Raw genomic sequence first — 12,385 nt, forward strand, 5'->3', positions numbered from 1 at the left:
AATTTTTAGCTCAAAGCCTTTCTACGACATAAAATATTAGAACTTAATGAAAATATACTAAATTCTCAAAGGTAATATGTTCCCTTTTTAGTAGGTAATATTTTTCACTTCGTTCGATGAAAGAAAGACCTTAATTTACGTAGTTTAAGAATCTACAACTTCTTTAAAATTGTAAGAGATCTTTACCCATTTCCGGGCATAACCGATCATTTGAGCTATATTTTAGACAAATTTGATTCTTCTTTTGGCTATAAGCTAGGGCCAAGCAAAAGGCTTAAGCTTCTTTCACTTATTGCTTCTTCTTTTTTGCTTTTATTCTTCTTCTCTTTTTATTTTTTCGTGGTTAGAAAATTCTGTGTCCGTCTTTATTGGAAATTCTTACTGCAAAAGGTTTTTATTTTTTATTTTTAAAAAAATAACTACACGAAAATTATACAGCCGAACACAATCACTCCCAATTTTGAATAAAAGTTTCACTTTGGGCCGAGATCGGTGAAGACACGACCCATTCTAGCCACACCGAACCGAACCCAACTGGACGTAGGTTAACAAGCCATTTTAAAAGTCTCCTTGTCAGAGAGAGACGGCAGTAGCAGAGGAAGGGCGACGAATCCGATCAAAGTGAAAGATGGGTCGCCAAGCCGTGGCTAAGCTGATCGGCTCGATCGCCTCACGCAGAGCTTCAAGCACAGCGGCTCAGACTCGGCAATACGCTTCGGCTCCGCAGACCTCGCCGGCCGTATTCGTGGATAAGAACACTCGCGTCATCTGCCAAGGCATCACCGGCAAGAATGGCACCTTCCACACCGAACAAGCCATCGAATACGGCACCAAAATGGTATCTTTCACTCGCTCTCCCATATGTGTGTTAGTTTGATTTAGATTTCTGTGGGCTATATGCTATTTTATGCGACTTAATAAAATGTGTGTTTTGTTTTTACTTTTTTAGAATGTAATTTAATTCACCTAAAATCCACGATATTTAGTGAAGATATCCTTTTTTTTTCAGAATTTAGTTATAGCTCAAATTCTTGTGGCTTCTTAATAGTCAGATACTTTGTTTCATGTTTGTGACCTTTGTTTTAACATAATAATAAGATGTTTAGAACTTAGTTTTGTAAGCTTACTTGATCGAATCTATGACTGTTAAAAGCAATTATTTTGCACATGTTTTGTCAAAATTTAACCATGGGTTCATAAAAGGGCTGGAAAGTGAAGTTGGTCTTTAGCCTGTGATCTAGACCGTGTCAGCATGTGTTTTTTAAGTGCCTAAATATAACATCTACTTTCATATCTGTTTTAGAACCTATCTAGTTTCATATGGTTATAATATCCTTTTCATTTATTTGTAGTTATAATTTCCAAGGGCAATGTTGTGATCTTGTTTTCTTTTTAAACATTTTTTTTTTTTTAAATAGGTGGGTGGTGTGACGCCAAAGAAAGGTGGAACAGAACACTTGGGACTTCCTGTTTTCAACACAGTTGCAGAAGCAAAGACTGAAACAAAGGCCAATGCCTCGGTCATATATGTTCCTCCACCATTTGCTGCTGCAGCTATTATGGAGGCGTTGGAAGCTGAGTTGGATCTTGTTGTGTGCATCACGGAAGGGATCCCCCAACATGATATGGTACAATAAATTTTACGTGAGAGGATTCTGTTTAGAAAGAGGATGAATGTAGTGAAACTCAAAATCGGTTGACTGAGGCAGTGCAATTTACATTTCTTAACCTAAAGAGTGCTTGCTTATGGCATCAATTTGACTAATTTAGTAACTCGTATTGGGACTTTTTTTCTTTGAAGGTATATCTAATTCTTTTAATGGATAAAATCTTTTTGGTTCATATTTCTATTGGATCTTTGGCATTAAAATATTTTTTTCTTATCTACATGATTCGGATTGAACTCTCTAATCCTGCTTTTTTCCTTTGGGGTTATGTCTAACTGATAGAACAATTATTTGGTGTGCCATACCCGGATATCTATTAGATGTTAGATAACAAATTTTATCGAATTTCTAGAATAGGGTCATGTCATATATGATCTTTTGACATGCCTAGTATATACATATTACTTTTTTCTTTTCAAAGTTTTTTGGAAAATGGCCTTGACGTTATTATTTATGGTTTCAGGTACGAGTGAAGAGTGCTATTAACATGCAATCTAAAACTCGGTTGATTGGGCCAAACTGCCCTGGTATTATCAAGCCTGGAGAATGTAAAATTGGAATTATGCCAGGGTACATCCACAAACCTGGTCGTGTAGGAATTGTTTCCCGATCGGGTACATTAACCTATGAAGCGGTGAGTCCTAATTTTGAACAAATGGAGTACCTTCTTATGAGACCAAGTCTGTAATGGTAGTTTCATGATTTATATTTCAGAAATTGATGTGATTATTGTAACTTGATGATCTTCTGTGGGGCCTAGAGGAGGTGACTTGTTTAAAGTTGACCCCGACACCTGTAATATTGTGTTAATGTGTAATATTTTTCCTTATGGAAATTGACTTTCTTGCTTTGTCCCTCTTGATCTCACTCTCATGGAGAGCTTATGAGAATCAATTGTCATGGAAGTATTTCTTCTGTGAAGATGACCCCTAATAGCAAGTTAAAAAGCTTCATGAATGCTAATTGTACTGAATCATTGTGCCTTTCTAACAAGAACAATTTATTTCATTTTTCCTACACCCATATGCTGTTTTACACGACCTGTGAAAAGTTGGATCAACAAATTTCAGCCACTTCGTCAATTTGGGTGTGAAGATGCCTTGAATTACTTTGTATCATTATTTGATGTCTATTTTTTTTGGGGGGACTAAGTTCTGCCAGTTGTTCATAGGTTTGATGTTTATGATTGTTTACTTTGCAGGTTTTCCAAACAACTGCTGTTGGCCTTGGACAATCAACATGTGTAGGTATTGGAGGGGATCCTTTTAATGGGACAAACTTTGTTGATTGCATTGAGAAGTTCATAGTGGATCCTCAGACAGAAGGTGAATTGTTTTTTGAATGTTTGATTTTTTTTTCCCCCTTATTGTGATGTGTCTAGCAAGTTATAGTTGCTAGTATTCTTCCTTGTTTGAGATTTTTTAGGTAATGCCTAAATCAATGATGGAGTTATTGGCATTTTGGGGGGGCCATTTTATGACAGTAATGTTTGAAATTCCATAATGGTATGGCTTATGTGGAGTATTTGGAGTGATAGGCATGCTAGGACTTTTGTGGACCTGAAATGTCATTGCTTAAAATGAAGTCATTATCTTTGTGTTCACTATTGGATGAGAATGTTTGGGGGTTTCACTTGGATTTATTAGATATTTTTTTGATGATGAATTCTTGGATTTATTAGAACTTTGTGATTATAGATCTTTTTTTTTTTTTTTTGTGTGTGTGTGTGTTAAAGTATGCGAATCTTTTAAATGCTTCTCATGTACTAGGTCTATGTCTTTTTCGTTCTTTAGTCAAATTTTAGTGCTTATTAAAAGCTTGTTTGGTTATTTTGAGTGTACCTTTCAGTTTACAATGGTAGGAAGAATTTGCAGATTATTGTAGATTAATCATTGGTAGTTGGAAAGATTTAAGGCCATGTATGTCTCTCTCTTCTCTCTAATCGTTGTTAGTAGACAAAGGCTTTGCTCATTACCCTCAAGGGTGTATGGTTGTTTGCATATGGAGCGTGACACAGTTTATTGGTGTGGGGTTAATTTATATAGAGAAATGCAGCACAACTGCAAAAGCTTAGGAGTATTGTTGGGCGTCAAAGTCACTGGGTCTTATGGAAATCATCAGGTATCATAGAGATTGTTTAGGCATTTTCAAATGATTTGTCAACCCTCCCTCTCTGTCTTTGTCTACTACCATGGGATTTTTGGCTGTTTTTGTGTAGAGTTTTAAAGTACCTTATCCAGAAATGAGTCAACAAATATAGTTCATAAAGTGTGAAATTTATATTTAATTTTATAGTGTTCTAGGTTCTACTTTAACTAAGGTTCAAATATGGTTTTTTTAAAGATCTCATAAAACTCGTTCTCCACTTAGTTGGAAGTGTGATGTCAGTATATATGGCCAGCTAAACCAAAAAAAATGGATTTGATGGGTTGACAATCTAGCCCAAACTCAAGTAACCTAGGTTGTAGCAGGATTATTGATATGTTGTTTTTAGGCCACTAAAGGGAAGTAAAATTATATTTGTAACATTGTCGAAATGTTTGTGGTTGTTGATAGTACACTTCACTTAGCTAGGTTTAGTTGGGCATAGTAATTAACACTCTCAAACATTTCAACAAGCTCATAAGATATTTCAGCAATCTCATAAAAAAATTACTTGACTTTGGCTTAGTAGTTAAAGCTCGCTAGATCTAAATCCAATCAAGTTTGGATTTATCCCTTTCAATCACCAATACCAAATACTCAGAATACTAAAAGATATCTTCTAAATCCCAAGATTAGAGTAGATAAAAATTGACATAGAAGAATCAGAGTGAGACACTTCCTTAATGTAAGGTCCCTAGTGAAGGAGTAGAAAGATTATTTTGGGAATCGGGTCCAGGATCCGATTTTGGGATGATGTGTGGTGTGGTGAGATGCCCCTCAAGGAAGCTTTCCTAGTTTTGTATGACATAGCTCGCGACAAGAATGCACACGTTGCAGACCACTTGGTTGTGGTGAGCGGGTCCTATCAGTGGGATGTTAGCTTCTTTCGAGCGGCCTACGACTGAGAGATGGACGACTTGGCTTCCTTCTTCTCTTTACTGTACCCCTCCAGAGTGGATCGTGAAGGGGAAGACTAGCTTTGGTGGTCTCCTTCTCACAAAGGGAAATTTAATGTTAGATCTTTCTATAAGGCTCTTGCTTGCAAAGAGGCTATTCATTTTCCTTGGAAAAGTATTTGGCGGATCAAGGTTCTCTTGAAAGTGGCTTTCTTCGCTTAGGCGGCAGCCTTAGGGAAGATGCTTACCTTGGACAATCTAAAAAAGAAGCGTATCATTGTGATTGATAGATGTTGCATGTGCAAAATGAATGGGGAGTGTGGATCACCTTCTTCTCCATTGCGAGATCACACACGCTCTATGGAATGCCATCTTTAGTCGCTTTAGTCTGTCTTGGGTTATGCCTTGTCGGGTGGTAGATTTATTCGTTTGCTGGTGGATGGGTGATCGCTCTCAGAGTGCGGTCGTGTGGAAGATGGTTCCTTGTTGTCTTTTGTGGTGCTTGTGGAGGGAACGCAACGATAGACCGTTCGCAGACAAAGATAGAACCATTGAGGAGCTCATTTCCTTTTTCTTTCATTCTTTGTACTCTTGGATGGCTGCGTTCCTCGCACCTTTAGTGATTAGTTTTAATGATTTCCTTGTTTTGTTTTCTTCTTCTTCTTAGATGCCTTTCTCTCTGTGTACTTGATTGCACTTTGCATTTTTAATGATATTTCTCTTGCTTATCAACAAAAAAAAAAAAAAAAACTGTTGTGGTGGTACAGGAGGAGTACGACTTTGGTCAATTAAAGGCCTATTGCTTCCAAAATGCTCTCATTGATCATTTCTTTGGTTCTTTGTGCATTAGGTTATTTGGTTCTCTTGGTGCTACTTGTTGAAAGAGTACAAAGATTATGATATAGTTTATCTGTTGTGGCCTAAATGAAGTTGTGCACTCTGTTTGGCAAAATTTATTGCTGTAGTAGGGTATCTTATCCAATTTTTTTGATTGCACAAGAATATATATGTATATTTTTTTGTGTCTTATATTTAGATAAGGTGGTTGAAGTGACTTGTGATTGATGTATTCTTTTGTCCATTGCATCTTTATTGTATTTACTCTTCTTTAGACTTCACCTCATGTGTCAGTTCTGTTGATAATCTGAGATAGAGTTTAAAACTGTGTTCAAATAGTCAGGAAAATAATGTGCAGATGATCAAATAATGATGTTTTGTGCATGTCAGGTATCGTACTTATTGGAGAGATAGGTGGAACTGCAGAAGAGGATGCTGCTGCATTAATAAAGGTATGTAGTAACAATAGTTCCTTTCCCCTCCTCCCCCCGGACCCTCTTTGCCTTCCCACTATTTCGTAGAAATCATCTAATCATTCCTTTACCCCTGAATCCCCTCCCCTCCCAAAAAGTAAAGGGGGAAAATACATTTTACCTCTTGTGATTAGGTTGTACATGAGCCACTTCCTTAAAGTATACTTTGTAACACTTTATCCCCTCATGGTCATGTCCAAAGTATGAAAGTTGACATGTATGATCCTTGTGGGTTTATTTGGATTTTTCCTTTTGTGGGCTGGCTTTGGTTGTTCCTGTGTATACTCCGGTGTACTTAGGGGTGCTTTATGCTTTTTAATAATTTTCTTACTTATCAAAAAAAAAAAAAAAATAGTCACTGAACATTGTTACAGCTTTCCTCATACTATCACATATTCAATCATGGTAAACAACCTAAATCACAATAGTTAATTTTTCTAGTTTTCAGCTGCTTGTCGTCATTATCTAGCTATATAGGATGATAGTGCAGATAAAGTGTACAATTAATTAATGTGGTGTAATGTGATTGGTTATAGGCTATGTACACATTGACTTTAAATTTTGAACCTAACTCGTGTTACATACTAAACTTTAAGGAGGTTCTGTTTTATGACCTAGCTACAGGAGGATAAAATGTATCCTCCCCAATAAAAATTTGGAAATTCCTAATATGTATGATTTCCCCTTGAATTGTTGAAAGTTTCTTAATTTCTTTACAAAAACTTTGGCGCTTTCCCATACTTTAGTTGCCTTTTCATGAAAAAGGATTCTTCTTTTAGTATCTTTGAATATAAGTTCAATTAGAATCCAGAGAAGACAAAAGAGAGACTAGAGGCAAGTCCTGTTGCTGCTGAATTATGATTTTTGTGTTTAATTTAGTTTAAAGTTAAAGAATCCAAAAGCTGAGTTCAGATTTTGAGGTTTATCTAGTTCATATTAGCTCATTTAATTAAAAGTTGAAATGATTTCTCATGCTAATCAAGTTCTTTTTGTTTGGTCTAAAAATTAGCTCCCCCGGAACAGATTTAGGAAAGAAAAATTAGCTCCATACTAGATCATTCTATCATGCTGCATGCTTGTCAGTCTGTTCCACCTGTTGTTTGTTTTAGCTGATTTGAAGGGAGTTCCCATGTCCTGTAACTTATTGGTTTCTTACATTATTAGAAAGGGCATAAGGGCACAACTCAAGTACATAGGGAGTATACAAGAGAGACCTAACTAGGAAGAACACAAATCCATGTGGGCTGTTGAGTGATCCATGTGGGTTTCGGGTTTGAGGGATTTAGGTCCTTGCAGGTTTATTGGGTTTCTTTTTGTGGGCTGTTTTGGTTGTTCTTGTGTATACTTCCTGTGTACTTTTAGGGGCGCCTTAGGTTTTTTTTTTTAATAAAACTTTTTCTTGTAAAATAAAAAACACAAATCCATAAACTCTAGGAAATTAGAAAAGAGAGAACTATTGTAAACAACCATCCAAACATATAGAGAGATTTGTACATGATAGCTTTTAACTCAATTATCAATCTCTCACAATCTTCAAAATTTCGAGCATTGCGTTCCTTCCAAATATACCACATTAAGCACAGGGGAACCATCCTCCAAACTTCTATATTGTGGTAGCTTCCAAATTTAACTCCCCAACTAGCCAATAGCTCCATCACCCTTTGGGGCATGACTCTCTCTATTGAAAAAGGACAAAACACCGAAACTCACAAGTTTCTAGCCACTTCGTAGTGGAGCGAAAAATGATCAATGTAATTTTCAATCTTTTTGCATATACAACACCAATCATTCCTTTTTCTCAGGTTAACCAAAGTCAAAATCTTTCCTAACACAACCATCCAAACAAAGAATGCCACTCTCGAAGTAGTCTTACTTCTACATATGCTCTTCCAGGAAAAGGGAGAGCCAGCAGGGGGCTAGGTGCCTGACTTTGAACGTCCACCTTTTGGAAGGTATCCAACAAGTTGTCGTGCCTTATTGTGGTGTTGTGTTGCACGTATGAGAGCAGTGATGAGATTGTGTATCATCCTCTTCATCATTGTTTAGTGGCTCGAGGGTTATAGTTGCTTGTGTTTTTTTGTCTTTGAGGTTGCGTGGTTATGACAAACATTGAAACATGTGTTGTGCCTTGAGTTCTACTTGTGGTCTCTTCTGACTAGGCCTTACAATAAACCAAAGTTTTTTTATTCAGTTGTATAATATATTCATAAGGGCTAAAAGAGATCACATGGGCACCACGTTATGTGGAAGAATTGGTCTAAAAATTATCCCATTGGTACTGAGCTTTGTTCGATACAAATATTGTTATAAGAATATCTGTAAGTATTGTTCTTATAGCATTACTGCCTTAATGTTTTGGTGCTTTTATCCTACATGCTCCAAATGAGGAGTATGTATGACGGGTGGTTTCCAGGATTTCACTCTTGACTCACCCAGAGATTTCATTTGCTGTTAGACTCGTAGACAAGTTTATGCTGTATCCTCGGTCCCTCATTTAGTAGCTGCTAAATGTACTTGGAGATATCTAAAAGCTTGACTATGGGGGGCTTTCCATAAATGGAGAGAACAACTTTACTTATAAAAAAATAATAAATAAATTAAAGGAGAGAACAACTCCCTGCTATTGAGATCTTTAAGCCCATTTCACTCCAGAGATAGACAAGGACCAAGCCCTGGATGGTTCAACACCATTAATTTATGTATACAAACAGTGTATGAGTTTAGTATTGAGGTTTAGCCGTAGCCCAACAAGAGGATGATAGTCTCTGGCATTGCCCTTTACCCTATGGAATATCTTGCTGAGCTACAAATTATTTCTTATTTAATATGTTGAGGAAAAGTCTGCATTTTTAATGAAATTTATTACGTATCCAAAAATAGAAAGAAAGAAAGAAAAATATGCAAGGAGAAGTGGAACAAATATTTGAATGCTTTTTTCTGACCTTTAAAGTCAAACCAAACACTTAAACACTTGATGGAAGCATGCTAACTTTTTGTTTCTTACCTTTCATAGTTTCTTTCTTCTTTTTCTTCTACTTGTCATACTTGGCTTTTATTTTTTGGCATACATTGTACATCTTGGAGAAGATGCCTCTTTATAGTTTCCTTAAGTTGATTACTTTTGCCTTTGAAAATTAAAGAGTTATAGTCCACACCAGATTTTATACATCAGTGCTGCAGCATTTCTTGTTGTCAGTATGTGGGTGCTCAAACTGATCCTATAACTTGTCAAACAGGAAAGTGGGACTGAGAAGCCTATCGTTGCATTTATTGCTGGACTAACTGCTCCTCCTGGCCGTCGTATGGGTCATGCTGGAGGTATAATACTTCGACAATGGTTGAATATGATTTGTTTGATTTGAATACATTGAATTGCAGTGTATATTATTTGTAATGAATCATGATACATGTACATTTTTAACTTGTGATCTGCGATAAAAATTACAAGGGGTAGATTTATTATGTTACTGCAAGATTGGGAAGTGGAATCCTTGGGTGCTTTTTTACCTGCTTTACATGCTAAATTGAGGATAGGAGAGTATAAGTTGGACTGATTGTAAACTCAGGAATGTAATTGAGGGAAATTCTTTCTGTAAGTTATCTAGGGAGTACGAGAGGAAGATTCTAATTAAGGGGAGATGTTTAACTGCTAGTTGGTAATGCATATGTGAAAGGAATAGAGACTCTGCAGGCCATCCTGTGTTGTATTGTTTAGTAGCCAAAAAATTTTGGTTTTTGCATTTTTGGCTGCAGTTGCCTGGTGATGCGGAGAACAATTGAACTTGTAGAGTGTTTTATTTGAACTTTGTGTTTCAATTAATCTGTAAGTTAAACATTTTTTAGTTAGATCTTTGTTTTGCAATTTGTGCTTGAAGTACCTATTATTCTTCACACTCATCTATCATACCTATTTCACACTTGCTGAGATAGTGTGTTTTAAGTGGCTTTTACTGTCTTTTTTTAAAGTGGCTGATATGAGAAACTACTTAAAACACGTCACGTTAGCTAGTGTGATAAATGAGTCTTAAAAGTAGCATTACTCCTTAGACTTGATATTGACTGATGGCTTGCCGAATCTATACATTCTTAGCATGTCATTGAACACACTGAGTCAACAGAAGTTGATTAGATCCTCTCTCATTGAGAAGTGTTCTAATTTGTACAACTAATATGTATAACTAATTGGGCTTAATATATTTGCTCGTTTCTGGGCATGCAGCTATTGTGTCAGGTGGGAAGGGCACAGCGCAAGACAAGATCAAGACCCTAAGAGAAGCTGGGGTTACAGTGGTAGAGTCTCCTGCAAAGATTGGTGCTGCCATGCTTGATGTTTTCAAACAAAGGGGCCTTGTGAGTTAGTTTGAGTGATTGAACTTCCTTAGCAATATTATACATTTTGTTCTTGCACAAATATTGGAAACGGTGTGAAAAATCCACCTTGATTTTTAGTAACTGATTCAAATGGTGATAGAGTTTTTGGAAGGGCGGGAGTTCTCCCTTTTTCTACCTAATAGACTGGTGTTCATTCAATAAACTACACATTGTTTTTGAGACATCTTTTCTCCACAGCATGGCTGAAATGTCCAAAATTGCATATAATATTGACTTACAGATGTTCTTTCCTGATGTTGTTGTTGCTTTCAATTTTTAACAAGTCTTATTTTACACGTCAGACCAATACCATGATGTCGTGTGTATGGATGACCATGTAGAAGTTGCCACGTCAGATTTGAACTTTTCAGAAATTTTATTTATATTCAAAAAAAAAAAAAATTAAAATGGACAGTGGGGGAGACCCACTCTGTACAGTCCCCCTTCCTTCGCGACATGGATGGTAATGGATGCTCGGCATGTGCAACATGTGCTCACCTTGCGCTTGTTGCCAGGAAGTGAAGTGACTGAAGTCACACTACAAAGATAGATTTCCAAAATGTTAATTCATGGATTTTGGAAATGTAACGGGTAATGCTATAAACTATATTTTTATTTTATAATATTTGCATGGCAATCCTAATTATTTTTTAGATAAAATCTTGTTAAAAAATAAAATAAAATAAAGGGTTAGTTGGAATTGTTATGTCAGTATTGTAAGATAATTAAAGGATAAAAATGTGGTATATAGTATTACTCAAATGTAATACCCCAAAGTTCATCTAAAAAATTAAGGGATTTTGATTTTTAAGGACAAGGCGGATTTATAATATTTATTGTGCTAAATTTTGAGAATTAGTTTTTAAAAGTATAGATTTATTTTGGTGACACTTCATTAAATAAATTGATTCTTAGAGCGACTGACAATGGAAAAAATTAAAAATGGAGGGGACACATTCAAGAACAAAACAAGAAGTCAAGAATTATGCTATTAATTTTAAATAATAATAATAATAATTGCCAAATCAAACTAGAGTAAGAAGAATACATGGATCTATCTCATTTTTAACATCAGTAAACGTAAGATCCCAAAGTTCAAGTGAAGTGTACAAGATGCTATTAACCAGTATCCATACCGACTGATAACAGTTTACAGGGAAATCTGGGGAAGACAAGAGGGGCGGGAGGGTGTAAGGTTCAAATAGTTCAATCATGTTGTCGGTCAAAGACCCATCTATTTCCATGCCTGAGCGAGAAAGTCCAATAATATGCATGAGAGTTTACAAATTCAAAGGCACCGTACCCAAACAAATTTAGCGTGTTGCATTTATCAGTGGAAAAAGTTTAGGGCCGGCCAGGGGCGGAACTTGGTTTTGTTGTGTGGGGGGATGATACTAAGATCTTAAGAAAGAGAATGAGGTACAAACGATTGACGTTTCGGCTTCATCGGCGCAATTCAGGTCCGATTGGGGCATGGCTGCGTGGAGAGCTGGTTCAACCGCAAAGGTGGGGGATGTGCTCACAAGTTGTCCGTAGCACGAGAGGTTCATGGTGAATCGTCGTTCATCGTTCTCTCTCACACTGTTTCTCGCTCGTTTGGTTCTTTGAGATGGAGACTTGGAGAGATTTTTTAGATGGGTTTAGGTAGAGAGTTTAAGATTTGAAAAGTAAGAGAGGAAAATTGGAAAATAAATGTCATAGCCATTAATTCACTGCTTTTACCCTTCTTGGACGGTGTGAAAAAAAAAGTAAAAAAAAAAAAGAAAAAGAAAAAGAAAAAGGGTGTAGAATCCCAAATCAAATCAAATTACAAGTCCCACCCTCCCACTTGTAATGAACTTACATTTCATTTTAACTATTTAATACTCTCTGTCTTGAAAAAAATCAAACCACGCCCATAGGACTGCGTCATTCATTTAATGCTTTTCCTTTTCTTTTCTTTTTTGCTTACTCTAATTGTTTTGGGGCTTATTGTTAGGTTGCCCAACCTTTTTTT

At 36.4% G+C, this 12,385-nt stretch overlaps 1 protein-coding gene across 1 annotated transcript; it reads left to right on the top strand.

Moving 5' to 3' along the window:
- The first annotated feature begins 496 nt into the window (after nt 1–496).
- LOC133866732 (succinate--CoA ligase [ADP-forming] subunit alpha-1, mitochondrial) lies at nt 497–10,573 on the top strand. The gene is made up of 7 exons (XM_062303355.1): nt 497–838; nt 1,419–1,628; nt 2,131–2,301; nt 2,869–2,992; nt 5,936–5,997; nt 9,255–9,336; nt 10,238–10,573. The coding sequence occupies exons 1-7, from the start codon at nt 629–631 to the stop codon at nt 10,375–10,377; spliced, it is 999 nt and encodes a 332-aa protein (XP_062159339.1). The 5' UTR covers nt 497–628; the 3' UTR covers nt 10,378–10,573.
- The last annotated feature ends 1,812 nt before the right edge of the window (nt 10,574–12,385 follow it).

This window comes from Alnus glutinosa, chromosome 4, assembly GCF_958979055.1.
Source record: "Alnus glutinosa chromosome 4, dhAlnGlut1.1, whole genome shotgun sequence".
Lineage (NCBI taxonomy): Eukaryota > Viridiplantae > Streptophyta > Magnoliopsida > Fagales > Betulaceae > Alnus > Alnus glutinosa.

Coding starts and splice junctions, on each gene's coding strand:
- LOC133866732 (XM_062303355.1), top strand. CDS start 629: ATGGGTCGCCAAGCCGTGGCTAAGCTGATCGGCTCGATCGCCTCACGC. Junction 839..1,418: donor TCGAATACGGCACCAAAATG/GTATCTTTCACT, acceptor TTTTTTAAATAG/GTGGGTGGTGTGACGCCAAA. Junction 5,998..9,254: donor ATGCTGCTGCATTAATAAAG/GTATGTAGTAAC, acceptor CTTGTCAAACAG/GAAAGTGGGACTGAGAAGCC.